The 19,120-nt window shown below is 39.9% G+C and overlaps 1 protein-coding gene across 1 annotated transcript in view; it reads left to right on the forward strand.

Annotated features, from left to right (window-relative positions):
- Positions 1-19,120, forward strand: part of GPC3 (glypican 3) — a 451,564-nt gene that overhangs the window by 214,074 nt on the left and 218,370 nt on the right. Inside the window, exon 3 of the mRNA XM_015105024.4 lies at positions 14,061-14,755. Within this exon, the coding sequence (XP_014960510.2) occupies positions 14,061-14,755 (695 nt within the window). The remainder of the gene's footprint in view (positions 1-14,060; positions 14,756-19,120) is intronic.

Consider the following 19,120-nt stretch of genomic DNA (forward strand, 5'->3'; position numbering starts at 1 on the left):
TAATAGTTTCCTTGGAAGGAGGTGGTAATAATGGCAAAAAGCATTGCACAGATAGTCAGGAGTCCTGTGTTTCATTGCTGTCAGCAACTGCTACATAACTCCATGCAGTCATAGTTTCAGTTATCTCAGCTGTGAAAGTGGGCTAGTAATAGTTCCCATCACTACACTTTGCATACATGAGTGTGGGCACACACACAGACACACACAGATACACACACACGCATGCACATTCACTTTCCATGATAGAGAAGGAAGAGAATTAAATGAGAACACAAACGTTAAAACTCTGGAAGGGCATGAAACACTTCAGTTATGGTGATTGTGTTGCCATGTATACTATGTATATTTAAGCTATAGTATTCTCAGAACAAAATTACTTTCATATCTATAAGGTATTTTATGCTTTTCAAAGAAAATAGGCCATCCAGTATTTTATCACAGCTGGCTGCTGCAAGCCTCTAGGGCATAAGGACCCTGTTTACTTGGTATATTCACAGTACAGCAGATAGTGTACATTCAGTAAATGTTAAGTGGGAAAAAATGTAATTTTATACAAGTGCAGTTGATCTAATGAGAGAGGTAAGATGCCTCGAAAATGGTCTTTAAATAGTTTTCTAGCAAGTGGTTATTGTTGTTGACTTCACATAATGTCAGGGGCCTGTGATAATTTAGGTTTCAAACAAGTAGAAATTTGGTTGACATATTTTTAGAGACTATGTTATGGCTCAGCAGGAAAAGCCATAGCCCAAGCCTCTGAGGCTTGGAAACTGCTATCCCAGATCTATCGTATCTTTCACTCGAGAGTAGACTGTAGCCTTTTGGCTCTACATGTGTAAAAAGCGAAAAATTGTTACAAAGAGTGCTCTGTGAATACTTGTTGAGTGCATGAGTGAATAAGACCTTGGCAGAGTGTGTGAATTAATTTAAACCAACTCAAATTTGGTACTTCTCATTAGTGTGAGAGGAAGGAGGTTGGGACTGCATCTTCCAGTAACCATGGGGAAGAGGAGTCTGTTTCTTTAATAGTCACTAAAGTGTTGGCTGTGAAGCACTTGGAGCAATATGAAGTGCTATGGAAATTCCTAATAACAGGTTACAGACAGAACTCTTTTGTTGCATAGACTACTGACAATTAACTTTTCTTAAGTTACTCATTTAGTGTCTTATTGGTTAAAGGAAGAAAGAGCAAATAAGACTGAGACTGTATCAAACAAATACATTAATTGTCCTAATATCAACAGAAAAATCCCCTTGTGCTCTTTCTTTTCAATATATAAAGGTATATTGAAAAGAAATATAGATTTTTTTATTTTGTTTTTATTTTTTGAAATACAGGTTTTTAATAGATAAAGGTACTACCGGAATCTTTGCATTAAAACCTTTAAATGAAGCTATTCCCTCTTTATTCAGCAAAATCTTTCATTCAGTAGTTCCATAAAAGACTATTTTTATTTTCCTCAAGTATGATTAGTAACAGTAGGAAGTTCAGAAATTCTTTATCCCTGATTCATGGAATTATGATTCAGTTTAGTCACTCAGTCGTGTCCAACTCTTTGCAACCCCCTGGACTGCAGCACACCAGGCCTCCCTGTCCATCACCAACTCCTGGAGCTTACTCAAACTCACGTCCATTGTGTTGGTGATGCCATCCAACCGTCTCATCCTCTGTCGTCCCCTTCTCCTCCTGCCCTCAAATCTTTCCTAGCATCAGGGTCTTTTCCAATGAGTTAGCTCTTCCCATCAGGTGGCCAAAGTGCTGGAGTTTCAGCTTCAACATCAGTCCTTCCAATGAATATTCAGGACTGATTTCCTTTAGGATGGACTGGTTGGATCTCCTTGCAGTCCAAGGGACTCTCAAGAGTCTTCTCCAACACCACAGTTCAGAAGCATTAATTCTTCAGCTCTCAGCTTTCTTTACAGTCCAACTCTCACATCCATACATGACTACTGGAAAAACCATAGCTTTGACTAGATGGACCTTTGTCAGCAAAGTAATGTCTCTGCTTTTTAATATGCTGTCTAGGTTGATCATTACTTTTCTCCCAAGGAGCAAGCGTCTTTTATGTTTATGGCTGCAGTCACCGTCTACAGTTTTGGAGCCAAAATAAATAAAGTCTGTCACTGTTTCCATTGTTTCCACACCTATTTGCCATGAAGTGACAGGACAGAATGTCATGATCTTAGTTTTCTGAATGTTGAGTTTTAAGCCAACTTTTTCACTCTGCTTTCACTTTCATCAAGAGGCTCTCTAGTTCTTCTTCACTTTCTGCCATAAGGGTGGTGTCATCTGCATATATGAGGTTATTGATATTTTTCCTGGCAATCTTGATTCGAGCTTGTGCTTTATCCAGCCTGGCATTTCTCATGATATACTCTGCATAGAAGTTAAATAAGCAGGGTGACAGTATACAGCCTTGACATACTCCTTTTCCTGTTTGGAACCAGTCTGTTGTTCCATGTCCAGTTCTAACTGTTGCTTTTTGACCTGCATACAGACTTCTCGGGAACCAGGTCAGGTGGTCTGGTATTCCCATCTCTTTAAGAATTGTCCAGTTTGTTGTGATCCAGTCAAAGGGTTTGGTGTAGTTCTTTCTATGATCCAATGGATGTTGGCAATCTGATCTCTGGTTCCTCTGCCTTTTCTAAATCCAGCTTGAGCATCTGGAAGCTCACAATTCATGTACTGTTGAAGCCTGGCTTGGAGAATTTTGAACATTACTTTGCTAGTGTGTGAGATGAGTGCAATTGTCTGGTAGTTTGAACATTCTTTGGCATTGCCTTTCTTTAGGATTGAAATGAAAACTGACCTTTTCCAGTCCTGTGGCCACTGCTGAGTGTTCCAAATATGCTAGCATATTGAGTGCAGCACTTTGCCCACATCATCTTTTAGGATTTGAAATAGCTGAACTGGAATTCCATCACCTCCACTAGCTTTGTTCATAGTGATGCTTCCTCAGGTGCACTTGACTTTGCATTCCAGGATGTCTGACTCTAGGTGAGTAATCATACCATCGTGGTGATCTGGGTCATGAAGATTTTGTTTGTACAGTTCTGTGTATTCTTGCCACATCTTCTTAACATCTTCTGCTTGTGTTAGGTCCATACGGTTTCTGTCCTTTGTTGAGCCCATCTTTGCATGAAATGTTCCCTTGGTATCTCTAATTTTCTTGAAGAGATCGCTAGTCTTTCCCATTATATTGTTTTCCTCTATTTCTTTGCACTGATCACTGAGGAAGGCTTTCTTATCTCTCCTTGCTATTCTTTGGAACTCTACATTCAGATGGGTATATCTTTCCTTTTCTCCTTTGCCTTTTGCATCTTTTCTTTTCTCAGCTATTTGTGAGGCCTCCTCGGACAACCAGTTTGTCTTTTTGCATTTCTTTTTCTTGGGATTGGTCTTGATTACTGCCTTCTGTACAGTGTGACGAACCTCCGTCCATAGTTCTTCAGGTACTCTATGAGATATAATCCCTTGAATCTCTTTGTCACAAAAAGAAAATTTCACAAGCTGAGAAGATAATAGCCAAACCTAGAATGTCTTAATGACTTTTTTTTTGTTTGGCTAAGACATAAGCCATTCTTGTGACTGTTTGTTTGGAGCAATCCATGTCCCATAAACTCTTTGAGGTGGGGGGGGGACTTTTATTTTTACTAAAATATTTTCGTTAAGTAGAATGATTTGGTGAGCTCTGGGGACTTTAATAAAGTAATTGTGGATCCTGGGAGGAACTACATGCAAAACTTGACTTCCTTGGATACTGTCAGACTTTCTGTTGTAAAGAGTAAACTACAAGATCTAAGAACATGACCCTGATGCCTCTTTTTGTAGGAGTCATTTATTAGCCATGGCAACCTTGAATATGTAAGAATATTTCCTAATTAATCAAGGATTGGCTTCTTCAAGTGAAAGCCTGGGAGACAGAAAAATGAAAAAAAGACTGAAACTTGAGTCTTAGAACCTACTCACCGAGATAAAGGGCAAGGTATGGTCTAGCATGAAAAATGCTGGACCACAAGATTATCACATAAGAATCAGAGTTATTCTTGGTGTGTCCACAGTAAAATGAGTTCCAGGAGAAATTATTCTTAAACTCAACATCTGGAATTCCCTTATATTCTTCTGTTAAGCCACTTTCCTGATTTCTCAAGGGTGGCTTGTTCCTGAATCCAATGTGAAAACAGACATATTCCAAGCCATGGTGAAGTCAGCCTTGTTCATACCTACCCAGCTTCAACATTGTTATATATACTTGATCAACGTTTTAAGATATAATAAAAGGGCAGAAAGATAAAAGGTTTTGAAAGGATCACGTATGCAGATTGAATCTCAGGCCCTGACAACTGTAAGGGAAGACAGTGTTGGCCTGCTAATGAGCCCCTGGGAAGTGTCTGGCATTTATGAATACAAACATTTCTATCATTGCTACTAAAACTAAAACTCACAAGAATACATTGTTGAAATAATATTTTGTCTTGAAGTAGTAGATATAGCTGCTCTTTTTCTCCTTCTCCTTATTTATCTACCTACCTATTTATTTATATCCTACCTTCTCCTTTTTTAATCTCTTTTCAGAGTTTAAAGTACTCTACAAAGTGGCACGTAGTAAAAGCAAGATCCAATGCAACTAAAATACATGGGAATAATTAGGCAAAGGGAAGAATACAGGTAGGGAAGTAACATGGAATGAGGGCTAGGGTTGTGACACAAAATGCATGACATGAAATTTACTATGTTGATAGAGGTAGACCACAAATTTGGTCTATGCTTTCAACCAGCACATGTGAGGAGAGAAAAATGATTGACTACATGAATCAGAATGTACAGAAGGTTAAAACAAAGTAGTTTTTCAGAAAAGCTAACAGAGGGTGAAGAATAAGAACTAATTGGGCTAATGGGGCAAAAGGTGGTCAACTGTTGCAAGAGTCATAAATTTCCTAGTAGCTATGGATATTCATCTTTGTTTCTGGAGATCCTTTGAGTGAATCATTTTAATTGTCTTCTCTGGTCTGAAATAGTCTTTGGGGGGAAAATTCATATCTATCTATGTATATATCTATCCATCTATCTAAGAAATGATATATATAATAGCCCTTAAAAATGTTTCCTTCATGTTTTCTTTCATTTATTTCTTTATTTCCAGTTCATGTACCTTGTATTGCTATTTAGAAGTCTAGCATGTGCGACTTAGAATGCAAGGCTACATGCATTTACAGTCTGGTCATGGACCTGCACCAGCCAATGGTTCACGTGTAATAGCAACTTATTTCTAAGCTTGTCAATTCTATCTAAATTAATGTGGAACATAAAATTCCAGAAAAGTTCAATAGAAATTGCAGCAGAACTTCTAGTATCCTCTATATTAACTACTGCGAAAAATGTGGGAGCCTTTCTTACCACCTAAACTTGTATTTTTTATGTGGTTGATTTTAAAAAAAATCATTCATTATTCAAAAGTAGCATTGACATGTGTTACCTATTTGGGTATTTTGGTCCATTAACTTTTTCCAGTGGTTTTTCCAATTAAAATTACACTGATGCCATATGACATCTATTTGTATGATACAACTCCCTAACTCTTGAAAGAAATGTCAAAGCAGATTGAGCAGAGGGAGTGAGTTAACACTTTTCAGTGGTTCTAGTCACTAGTTCCATCAAGTACTAATTTCCAAGGTTCAGTTTTTCTCATTTGAAAAGTTAGTAGACTTTTTTAAAGAACAGTTTTACATTCAAGCAAAAGTCAAGCAGATAATACAGAGGTCCTATTTGCTTCCATTTCCTTGCACACAGTTTCCTCTATTATTAATATTATTAGCATTAATATATTTCTTGTAATTAGTGATTATCAATATTATTATTTATTGAAGTCCATAGTTTACTTTAAAATTTCCTCCGTTTCACAATTCTGTGGGTTTTAACAAATGCATTGTGTCTTGTATCCTCGATTAGTATATCGTACAGAACTCTGCTACCATCCTAATAATATTCATGCTTCACCTATTTACTCTTTCTTCCCGCCCCTCCACCATCCTCAAATCCCTGGTTACTGATCGTAATTTCCCAATAGTTTTGCCTTTTCCAGAATGTCAAATAGTTGGAATCATATGGTATACAACTTTTTAGAACTGGCTTCTTTTACTTAACAATAAATGATCTAAGACTCTTCCAAGTCTCTTTGTGGCTTGATAGCTCATTTCTTTTTATTGCTAAATAGTATTCCATGGGTGGATATACCACTGTTTATCCTTTGAAGGGCATCTTGCTTGTTTCTAGTTGATTATAAATAAAGACTGTATAAACATTCATGCATAGCTTTTTGTGAACTTGTTTTCAGTTTGATCCAACAAATATCTAGGAGCACAATTGCTGGATCATAATTTTATTGGTAATAAACTGCCAAACTGTCTTCTTAAGTGACTTTGCTACTTTGCATTCCCATCAGCAGTGTTGTGCTGCATCTTCGTCAGCATTTGGTATTGTCAGTGTTAAGGATTTTAGCCATTCTAATAGCTGTGTATTGGTATCTCATTGTGGGCTTAGTTTGCAGTTCCCTAATGGCATAAGATATTGAGCATATTTTCTTATGGTTATTTGCCATCTACATATTTTCATTGATGAGATGTTTGTTCAGATCTTTTGTCTGTTTTAAAATGAATTGTTTGTTTTTTATTGTTAAATTTTAACAGTTCTTTGTTTATTTTGGATATAAGTCCTTTATCAGATATATTTTGCAAATATTTTCTCAGGCTGTGATTTGTTTTTCCATTCTCCTAACAGATGTTTGTCTCTTTATTCTTTTAACAAAACAGATGTTCTAAATTTTAATAAATTCCAGCTTATCAATTGTTTATTTCATGTATTGTACTTTTGATATTCCATCTAAAACCTAATTGCTAAATTCAGAATAATCAAGATCTTTTCCCATGTTATCATCTACAAGTTTTATAATTTATATTTAGGTCTATAGTCCTTTTTGGTTAATTTTTATGAAGAGTGTAAGGTCTGTATCTAAGATTTATTTCTTTGCATGTAAGTGTCTTGTTGTTTCAGAACTATTTGTTGAGAACACTATCTTTTTTTCATTGCATTGCCTTTCTTCTTTTTGTCAGTCTATTTCGAGGTTTTGTATTCAGTTCCATTGATCTATTTCTTTATTCTTTTGCTAACACTCTTGTCTTGGGGGCTTCCCTGGTGGCTCAGACAGTGAAGAATCTGCCTGCAACGCAGGAGACAGAAGAGACCCAGGTTCAAGCTCTGCATTGGGAAGATCCCTGGAGGAAGGCATGGCAACCCAACCAGTATTCTTGCCTGGAGACTTCCATGGACAGAGAAGTCTAGCAGGCTACAGTCCATGGGGTTGCAAAGAGTCAGACACTACTGCTTGACTAACACTTTAGCTTTATGCCATCTTGATTACTGCTGCTGCTGCTGCTGCTAAGTCACTTCAGTCGTGTCCAACTCTGTGCGACCCCATAGATGGCAGCCCACCAGGCTCCACCATCCCTGGGATTCTCCAGGCAAGAACACAGGAGTCGTTTGCCATTTCCTTCTCCAATGCATGAAAGTGAAAAGTGAAAGTGAAGTCGCTCAGTCATGTCTGATTCTTAGTGACCCCATGGACTGCAGCCCACCAGGCTCCTCCTCCCATGGGATTTTCCAAGCAAGAGTACTGGAGTGGGGTGCCATTGCCTTCTCTGGTCTTAATGTGTTAGGTAGGACTTTAAATACGATATTAAATAGAAGCAATAAAAGGAACATCCTTGCCTTGTTCCCTTATCTTAAGTTAGGGAGCAAGCCTCTAGTTCCTCACCATTAAGTATGATATTAGCTGTAAATTACTTTATCAAGTAGAGAAAGTTCACCTCTATTTCTAGTTAACTGAAAGTTAACATATTAATGCTGCTGCTGCTGCTAAGTCACCTCAGTCGTGTCCGACTCTGTGCGACCCCATAGACGGCAGCCCACCAGGCTGCTCTGTCCCTGGGATTCTCTGGGTAAGAACACTGGAGTGTGTTGCCATTTCCTTCTCCAATGCGTGAAAGTGAAAAGTGAAGTTGCTCAGTTGTGTCCAACTCTTAGCGACCCCTTGGACTGCAGCCTACCAGGCTCCTCCGTCCATGGGATTTCCCAGGCAAGAGTGCTGGAGTGGGGTGCCATTGCTTTCTCTAACATATTAATGCTAGTTATTCTAAATTCTGTGTCTGATATTTTGAAAATCTGTGCCATATCTGAGTGTGGTTATGATCATTGCTTTGTCTCTTTAGACTTTTTTTTTTTTGCTTTTTGCATGGCTTATAATTGTTTGTTAAAAGCAGAATATGATATTGGGTAGTAGGAACTGAGGTAATTAGATTGTTAGTGCGAAGTTTTATGTTAATGTGATTTGAAGTTGGGCTATTTATTGTTTGCTGTAGTCATAGATGCCAGAGACTTTCATTTCCTCTGGTGTCTATTTTTTTTTTCACTTATTTTTGGTGTATTTCTCTAAGAACTCCTTCTTAAATAGAATCTGTGTCTTTCTGATGGTAAGGTATGGGGGGGAGTTGAAGTGATGTATAATATTACAATTAATCAGCTTTTTAGTGGGCTTAAGTCCATGGACTGTAACCCTCATAATAATTTTCAGCCTTTTTCCCCTCCCTTTAGGTGTTACAGAAAGGCTAGAGGGGACTGGAGTTCTCTAACTGCACTTCTTCTAGGTTTATTCAGCTCTGGTAAAGTTATGTCCCTTGGAAAACAGGCATTTGTTATGGAGAATGCTTATGGTATATTTCTAAATTATTAGTTTTCCTCTGCCAAAAAACAAGATTTTTCTTAGATCTTAACCATGAGAACTCTGTGTGTTTTCTTGAAGTAAATCCCATGGGAATGTGGGAGACCCAGAAAATTGGGTACCCAAGAGTTTTTAACTCTGAAGTCAGTTCCCGTTCAGCCTCTAGCAGTTTGTCTGAATTACTGTGCAAGTGTTCTGAGTAGTTGATGGCTTCAGTAGTGTCTGCTCCAGGTTAGCAGATCTCAGCCGTGGTTCTCTGTATTTGCCCTTCTTTCCAGATTTCAAGGTAGCAGTTTGCCCTGTGACCTCAGTTCCCTGAGGAGTCTAAGAATAATTGATTTTCAGTTTGTTCATTATTATCTTGTTGAGAACGGAAATGACAATTTATAATTTCCAAGCTCTTTACATGTTGTAGCCAAAACCAGAAGTCTCCCAATGTCCAGTTTTCAAGACTGGAGCATGTTGTGGAATTAGCAGGGATATTGGTGTTAAGAATGACTACATTTACATTTAAGCCATGGTATTCATCTAGCGATATTATCTTGTCTGAGTCACTTAATCTGTCTGAACCTCAATATCCTCACCAGTCAAAATAGTCCTAAATACATAGGGTTGTGTTAAATTTAAATAAGAGAACATATGTGAGCAGGTTCATCATAGATCCTGGCATGCACTTTGAAGTATCTCATAAATGTCAGTTTTCTTTTTACATTAAGGTACCTGTGTTTGAAAACCAAGACTGTTTGGAGTCCAACCCATTGTGTGACATTTATCCTAGAAATTTAAAAAGTTCTTATGAAGGCTTTGCCATTCTTACAATGCTGGAAAAACTACCTTGAAAAAAGTAACTTGCCTCTATAAGACTGCTTTATTCTTAAGGCCTTGAAGAGAACCCAATGGTTTATTTATTCCTCTCTCCAAACTGCAAGTATACTCTCCTTTAAAAAAAAAAAAAGTCTAGTCTTCTACTGAAGAGACCCTAGAAAGCACATTGGTTTTTGGTCTGGGTCTGAATAAAGAAACATCTGCACCAAGTACTAAGGACAGTCATTTTGCTCTGGATATACATCCTGGGTTAATAGGGGAGAAGTTATTGATTCGTTTAAAGAGAGGTGATAGTTTGATTGCACACTTTACATATCAAACCATATTGGAGAGTTGTGTCCCTTTTGGAGGAACATAATTTAAGAAGGAAGTTGGTAACACTAAAGTGTGTCCAAAATGGGTGACCAGGTAGTGATAGGGGCATTAGTAAATCTAGAAACCATGGTATATTTGGATGTGTATTAATTTATTAGATGTATTTATCTTTATCATCTGTCTTTCTGTATATGGTGTTAAAAATAGAGTGTTTTCTGTTTGGTGCCAAATTTTTCGTAATATCTCTGGTTTTACATTGTTCCAATTTTTCCTGGATATAATGCTTGACTTCTTCCCAGGAAAGAGACAGAGGAAAACCTCCCCTAGCGTAAGTGTACATTATTATCTGACCAAAAAAAAATCAGTGGGCTGGACATTTTTTGCAGTAATTCTAGCTCTTGGCTTCATTTCAGGAAACCTCAAGTTGCCAACTTCAAGCTGAGCATCACTTTTCACCTAGGGTTGGTTCCTATAAGTCCCCAAGGAGTCTTTGCTTGAGTAGTTATGGTTTAGGCCGTTGTCCTGTGATATAGAAGTAAGGGGGTTGGGTAAAACCCAGAGATGTGCTAAGTGGATTCTGAGCTGTGAAAGTTGGAGCAGGGAGCACATGTGAGTTTGAGGTTGAATATGAACCCCTAGCCCTTTCCCCCTGCAATATGTGTTGTTGTTATTATTTCTGGAGAAGAGATCATGATCTTTTCTAATTTTCTTTTGCTATTGATCCAGCAGTGCTAGTAATAGAAACTTAAAACAGTTATGGCATATAGTGTAGGAATTTCACTGTCATATATCTTGCACATTAGAGAATAAATGCCAAAGTATAAATAAATGCAAAATAATAAATAAATTAATAAATAAATGCAAAAGAATAAGTGCCAAAGATGAAATTTGCCTTGTAGAGAATTCATTTTAGGGTAGCTTCAATGACTGAGATCCACAGGGTAGCATCTCAGCAGCCATCTTCCTTCTCTGACCTTATGCAGCCCCAAGACAAAGGTGAAAAGACAATTGGCTTTAGCTGCAATTTCTCCCAGTACTTTTCCATTTGGAGAGGAGAAACTGATAGAAATATAATGAGCTTAAAAATGAACTTGACTTTCAAAGACTTTTGAGAATGTGTGTGTTTGGCCATATGGCTGAGGGCAGCTAGAGTGAAACCATTGCTGGGAGACAGTAGTTTGAGTTGACTACTTCTGCTTTGCATGACTGTGGGAAAGTGCTTAAATTCTGCCTGCCTCAGTTTCATCATCTATAAAGTGGGGATTGCAGAACCAAACTCAGAAGATTATGGTAAAAAGTGGATATTGTAATATACTTAGAAATGCTTTGTAAATGCTGTGCATGCGTTTTCAGTTGCTACAGTCGTGTCTGACTCTTTGCGACCCTAGGGAATGTAGCCTGCCATTCTCTCTGTCCATGGGATTCACCAGACAGGAATACTCGTGGGTTGCCATCCCCTTCTTCAGGGGATCTTCCCAACCCAGGAATCGAAGCTGCATTTCCTGTCTCCTGTGACTCCTGCATTGCAGGCGGATTCTTTACCACTGAGCTACCAGGGAAGCCCCACTTATGAGGTATATAGTATAGCATTTAAGGGCTTCCCAGGTGGCACTGAGCCACAAGTAGTCATATATGGGTGTGAAAGCTGGACCATAAAGAAGGCTGAGCGTTGAAGAATTGATGCTTTTGAACTGTGGCACTGAAGAAGACTCTTGAGAGTCCCTTGGACAGCAAGGAGATCCGATCAGTCAATCTTGAAGGAAATCAACCCTGGATATTTATTGAAAGGAGTGATGCTGAAGCTGAAGCTCCAATACTTTGGCCACCCATTGGGAAGAACTGACTCATTTGAAAAGACCCTGATGCTGGGAAAGATTGAAGGCAGGAGGAGAAGGGGACGACAGAGGATGAGATGGTTGGATGGCATCTCTGACTCGATGGACATGAGTTTGAGCAAGCTCCAGGAGTTGGTGATGGACAGGGGAGCCTGGTGTGCTACAGTCCATGGGGTCACAAAGAGTTGGACATGACTGAGTGACTGAACAATAGCAGGTGGAGCTAGTGGTAAAGAATCTGCCTGCCAATGCAGAGTTCAATCACCTGGTCGGAAAGATCCCTGGAGTAGGAATGGCTACCCACTCCAGTATTCTTGCCTGGAGAGTCCCACAGACAGAGGAGCCTGGTGGGCTACAGTCCATGGGGTTGCAAAGAGTTGAGCATACAGTTGAGCATAACTGAAGCAACTTAGCATACACACACATACCTTATACTTTCAAGGCAAGGATAGTGTATTATTTATTTCCATCTGCCTAGCATTTACATACCCCTAGTACCTAGCACAGAGTCTAGTATTAATAAACGATTGGTAGCTAAAATTAATGAATAGCTTTAAATCTTCAAATTTCTGATGATTTTGAAGAATTAATTGATTGGTCCTTTGGAATGCATTAGAAAATCTCTTGAGTTCATTCAATGTTTAGATTCAAGGATGAGAATAGTATGAAGTTAAGAAGAGATTGGTATAGATAAGCTTTCCAAGAAGTTCTTAATATTCTAAACAACAAAAGTCACAAATGAACATTTAGCAATTGATGAAAATGAAGATTAACTTTCTCAAGCGGGCTTGGAAACCCAGTAGGATTGCTCTGGCATCTCCTCCACATTTCTGGGCTTGGTCATAAACCAAGGGAAGAATCTAGTATGCGTGTTCTACTTTGTGAGGGATCTGGGGCAGGTAGTGGTGGTACAACCTAGAGCTCACTTCTGCCACAGATGACTGAGATGTTTGGCTAAGTGATCCCAAGGAGCAGTTGGAATGCAGTCTCTCTAGGTAGTCTGAAAATGGTAATAATTTAATTTTTCAAGGCTCCTGAAATGGCATCATTTCGGGTTATATCTGTTGTGGACCTCTGTTCTTTGGAAGGAAATGAAGGAAAGTGCTAAGTTAATTTAGGATACAGCATGCTTGGGGCTGGTGCACGGGGATGACCCAGGGAGATGTTATGGGGAGGGAGGTGGGAGGGGGGTTCATGTTTGGGAACGCATGTACACCCGTGGTGGATTCATGTCAATGTATGGCAAAACCAATACAGTATTGTAAAGTAAAATAAAGTAAAAAAAAAATAAATAAATAAAGCAGAGGTTTAAAGTAAAAAAAAAAAGTCTTGGGAAACTTGATTATTTTTGTTTTTAAACTGTCTTATTTCTTGAAAAATCTGTTATTGTTGTTTTCCTTTCTCTCATAAGAAATGCAGAACTCTGATTATTTAGGATAAATTGTTTCTAGAGGGCTTCAGATTGGAGAAAATGGGATGGTGACATTATTACTTTCTCTCTCAAACCAGTGACACTAATCAGGCCTTATGCCAAGGGTTAGGAGCAGCAGATGTAATCCTGAATCCACAGTCTCTGTAGAGTGGATAAGGCTTCCAAGCCATGTGGAAGCTGAACTTACCAAGGAAGCTTAGCTATTATCCTTCCAGATGTTCAGCTTGCAAATAGCAGAGGTGTTATTTTCAGTATCAAATGTATAGATAAGTACATGCCTTGTTTTTTTCATCCTGATACCGTTTAGGGGATAAATTCCATTTTCAGGTCTGGCAATCTGTCAGATAGCTCCGTTTAAAGTTATCTACCAAAATGATTAAATTGGTGATAGCTTTTATTCTTGGCTAAGAACTTGCCTTTCCTCCAGAGATGAACAGGCTTAAATCGTTATATGAGTTTATATAGTATATGGTTGGTTGTCAAATATTTATCTTTGTCTAAAAATGAAATGTCTTGAAATACAATTTCTTTTTAACTGAATAAATCAATGAGAGAACTTCTCATTTAGCCATTTTTTAATCGTTATTTTTATGAGAGGCCAGAATGTTAACTGAATCCTGACTTTCGTCATTTGCAATATAATTTGTGTGTTTAAGAATTTATGTACACATCAAGGTTTGGACTTCATGTTCAGAAAGGAAAATTGATTTATAGGAACAAACAGCTGCCGGAGTTGAGGCAATTGCCAGAAGTAAACACGAGTCAATTATTTAAGGCAAATGGGACCTTAATCACCACAGCAATAGAGAAATCTCAAATTCAATTAAATACTGGACTTTCATGGTTTAATTTGTGGGCATTTCTATGTCTCTTATTTTACAGAGGCCTTTGAAATTGTTGTTCGCCATGCCAAGAACTACACCAATGCCATGTTCAAGAACAACTATCCGAGCCTGACCCCACAAGCTTTTGACTTTGTGGGTGAATTTTTCACTGATGTATCTCTCTACATCCTGGGCTCTGACATCAACGTGGACGACATGGTCAATGAATTGTTTGACAGCCTGTTTCCAGTCATCTATACCCAGCTAATGAACCCAGGCCTTCCAGAGTCCACCTTAGACATCAATGAGTGCCTCCGAGGGGCAAGGCGTGACCTGAAAGTATTTGGGAATTTCCCCAAGCTTATTATGACCCAGGTTTCCAAGTCACTGCAAGTCACTAGGATCTTCCTCCAGGCCCTGAATCTTGGAATTGAAGTGATCAACACAACCGATCACCTGAAGTTCAGTAAGGACTGTGGCCGAATGCTCACGAGGATGTGGTACTGCTCTTATTGCCAGGGACTGATGATGGTGAAGCCATGTGGTGGCTACTGCAATGTGGTCATGCAGGGCTGTATGGCAGGTGTGGTGGAGATTGACAAGTACTGGAGAGAATACATCCTGTCTCTGGAAGAACTGGTGAACGGCATGTACAGAATCTATGACATGGAGAATGTACTGCTTGGTCTCTTCTCTACGATCCATGACTCCATCCAGTATGTCCAGAAGAATGGAGGAAAGCTCACCACCACGGTGAGTACCATTCTACTGTTTTCCAAGGAATTGGATTCTATTGGGGGTGTGGTGGCATGGCCAGTAGAGGTGCCAATGGAGAGAACTAAGAAAAATATGGGCAGGGATGATAGAGGGCCTGAATTTCCTCACAAAGCTGGGCAGTGCGTTAAATCCACAGGTTATGGAGTCCAAAGCCTGGCTTTGCATTTTAGCTCCATCTACTTTCTTGTTATCGGACCTTGGTCATGAGGCTCTGTATGAGCCTCATCTTGCTGATCGATAAAATAAGGATTAAAAAGAATACCTTTTTCATTGGGAGTAACATGGGTTACAGTTCTTTAGTAATTATTAGTTATTATTGCCACTGCTGTTAGTTAACACCACATTCTTGACAACCCTGTGAGGTATGAGCTATTATCTCCATTTTGTAAGTGAGGGAACTGAAGCTCAGGGAAACTGCAACTTGACCAGGGGCACCCAGCTATAGTTAATGAAAGCCATGATTCACAAATTGATCAGGTGCCTTTTAATTAGGTTATCACCAGTTTCTCTGATTCTGATTTCACTCTTGTGCTCTTAATCACATTACTATTTTGAGTAGCGGAGAGGGCAATGGCACCTCACTCCAGTACTCTTGCCTGGGAAATCCCATGGATGGAGGAGCCTGGTGGGCTTCCGTCTGTGGGGTCGTACAGAGTCGGACATGACTGAAGTGACTTAGCAGCAGCAGCATTTTGAGTAGTTGATATGCGATGTTAGTTTTGATTTACATTTTGAGTAGTGACTTTGAAAGTAGGAAACCCAGCTAGAACCCACTAACTAAAGCTACAAATGAATGAGGCAAAACATTCATATTTTCCAACAGTTGTTTTTGCAGCCTTGATTTATACCAGTGTAAGCCTGATGGTATTTGTATTGGGGTGGGACAGTTGTGTGAGGGAGCAGCTTGCTTGGTTTCAGTCAAACATTATTAGTTACATTGTACCTCCTAAGCTAGGATGTACACATTCAGAACCACAGGAGCACACACTTTTCAATACAGAAAAGAACATAGAGCCAAGAGCTATCAGTTAGATCTCACTAAGGTTATAATGACTGATTCCTGAATGTTGCCAGCTTTGTTGAAGGAGATGGCAGAATCATCTAATACACCAGCCTTGTTGGGATCTTACCACATTTGAAGTGCTCTGCTGACCAGTTTACATAAAATTATGTCACAGTAGTCTATGGGATAGATCCTAATATTATCCCCATTTTACACAGGAGTAAATGAAGCCAGCTTCAGAGCTGGCTTGAGTAAAATAAAAATAACTAAGGTCATGGCATCTGGGGCCATTACTTCATGGCAAATAGAAGGGGAAAAGGTAGAAGTAGTGACAGATTTCCTCTTCTTGGGCTCCAAAATCACTGCGGACGGTGACTGCAGCCATGAAATCAGAAGATGATTGCTTCTTGGCAGGAAAGCTATGACAAACCTAGACAGTGTGTTGAAAAGCAGAGACATTACTGTGCTGACAAAGGTCCATATAGTCAAGGCTACTATCTTTCCAGTGATCACGAATGGTTGTGAGAGCTGGACTGTAAAGAAGGCAGAATGCTGAGGAATTGATGCCTTCTGTGGTACTGGAGAAGACTCCTGAAAGTCCCTTGAACAGCAAGGAGTTCAAACCAGTCAATCTTAAGAGAGATCAGCCCTGAATATTCACTGGAGGGACTGATGCTGAAGCTGAAGCTCTAGTATTGTGGTCATCTGACACTCACAGGTGACTCATTGGAAAAGTCCCTGATGCCGGGAAAGATTAAGGGCAGAAGGAGAAGAGGGCATCAGAGGATGAGATGGCTGGACGACATCACTGATGTGCTGAATGTGAACTGGGGCAAACTCCAGGAGATGGTGAGGGACAAGGAGGCCTGGCGTACTGCAGTCCATGGGGTTGCAAAGAGTCAGACACAGCAACAAGATGAAGCTTAGTGGCTCAGCTGGCAAAGAATCTGCCTGCAATGCGGGAGACCTGGGTTTGATCCCTGGGTTGGGAGGATCCCCTGGAGAAGGGAAAGGCTACCCACTCCAGTATTCTGGCCTGGAGAATTCCATGGACTGTGTAGTCCATGGGGCACAAAGAGTCAGACACGACTGAGCGACTTTCACTTCACTTCACAGAGCCTAAATACCTTGCCCAGACATCAAAGCTAGTTAAATGGTAGTGGGGAAACTGGGATTCCAACCCTGGCTTGTTGCCTTGCTTGATTCATGCTCTTACCTTCTATACAGTGTAGCTGCTGTGTACTCTGAACCATCGCTTACCCAGAATGTGGAGGGCAGATTGGGCCATTTAGCCCTGTCTTTAAGCTCTGCAAGTACGAAATGATAGAGGTAATTGGTTTCTTTGGTGAATTAAACGAGAAAGGAGAACAAAAAACGATGCAACCCACAGGATGGCTACTCACGGAGCTGCTCTAATTGTCCCATTCAGAATGTTAGCCATTTAAAACACATTTTCTGAGAAAATATTTTATAGTAAAATGAACAGAAATGTCCTAACGATAGTGTTCTTCAGTGGTTAATTATTCCTCTGATTGCTTTATAATTCGAGGCCAGATTCTTGGGCCTTAAACAAAAGTAAATCTCAGAGAACTAGAAAAATGAAAAGCCAGTGCATTCGTATGTTCATTTCACCTGATGTTCGTTGAGGGCCCTCTATGTGTCCAACAAAAGCGAGAGTGCCAGGGGTGTGGAAATGTCTTCAATAAGAGAAAAACAAGAAGATAACATTAAAGACAGAATATGGGAGTGTTTAAAGTTTGCCTCTGATATTGGTCATTTGACAGCAACATTTTGAAAACTGATATTGGTCACTTTGACAACATTTTGAAAACATGTTTTCTCCTCTGGTTATTTTCAACACAGAAAAATAGAGTAGGGGACCTGGTAGTGGATTGAGTCCACTATTTTGATCAGGCTCTAGAAATGAAAGTTTATTTAGTGAACATTTCTTAAGCATTTGCTGTGTTCATGGCACTTTGCCAGGTGCTGGGTACTCAGTTGCCCCAGACATAGTTCTTAAGTCTTTAAAAGGTCAGTTTAGCTTTGTTGACAGACAGATGTGTAACTGAATAATTTTCAGCACAGTGAACATCTCACTACAATGTGAATGTTAGAAGGCCTGAAAGAGATTACCTAGTCCAGTCCCTTTGATTTACAAATGAAAAAATAAAGTTCAGAGAGGCTTGCCCACAGTTGTATAGTTAGTGGAAGAGCCAGAAGTAGGGCCCAAGGTCTGCTGCTGCTACAGTCGAGCACTCTTTCCACCACCCTGATCTGTCTCCCATAAGACCCTCCCAAATTTTCACTCAAAGAGCTCCATTAGGATTCTGCAAAGACATCATGAACTTAAATTGAACAGCTATTTTGGGGGTGCCAAACCTGCCATGTGTTAGGCGCACGTGGGCCCGTCTGTGTGTGTGTGCACACACACAGAGGGAGTACATTTCATGCCATTATCATTCAGGAAGAAAAGCCTTGGCTGTCAAGAGGTGCTCAGTGATGCAGTCAGGCCCTTTCTGTTTTGGCCATTAAGGGCCTGATTGCTCCCAGCTCCCAGCTGGTTATGAGAGCGTGAAGTCTGTCTTCCCCAGGGAATGCATAAACTAGAACAGAAAGCATATGTAAACTCTGCCTTGTTACTGGTTTATGATTGCCAGCTCTAAGTAATGTATACCAAATGGTGGGGGTGGGGAATCATTGCCCAGGTGTGATCCAGCTATACTCTGTATGCCCCATCAAGGGGCCGGGTCATTTATGGGTGGTGAGGGGAAGTGAGGGCTAGGTGGATTACAGAACCCTATTCCTGTTAACAAAACCACAAAATGCCCCCAAGCCTAAGCTGCTTGAAAACTAAAGCATTAATGAGATTCTGCTGCAGCACCTTCACCTTCCGGTTGTGATCAAATGTGAGACCCGGCCAGTTAGTCCTGATTGAGGTTAAGTTATGATGAGAGACCTCTTTGAAAATCAGCTCTTTCAGAGCTCTGTTAGGACAGCATTTTTAGCTAGCTATAAGCTATGCATGAAGTCTGCCATGGGCTTACCCAGTGGCTCTGCGGTGAAGAATCCACCTACAATGTAGGAACCATGAAGTCTGCCAAGCAGGGACTTTGCTCATCTATCCCAGATCATGAAGGACATTTTGGTCTTATCTAAGTGAGTGGGGCACTGTGAATTTTTTTATAATTATGGCCTATTAGTGTTTTAGTTTTCCCTGAGATATTTTTCCATTCTTCAGACTACCAAATGAAGACATGTGAGCAAATGTTAGGATGTTGTTCCTTGCTGCACTCCTAGAGGTGGTAAGCATGTGGTTCTCAAACTTGACTCATCACCAC

This window comes from Ovis aries, chromosome X, assembly GCF_016772045.2.
Source record: "Ovis aries strain OAR_USU_Benz2616 breed Rambouillet chromosome X, ARS-UI_Ramb_v3.0, whole genome shotgun sequence".
In the NCBI taxonomy this organism is placed as follows: Eukaryota; Metazoa; Chordata; class Mammalia; order Artiodactyla; family Bovidae; genus Ovis; species Ovis aries.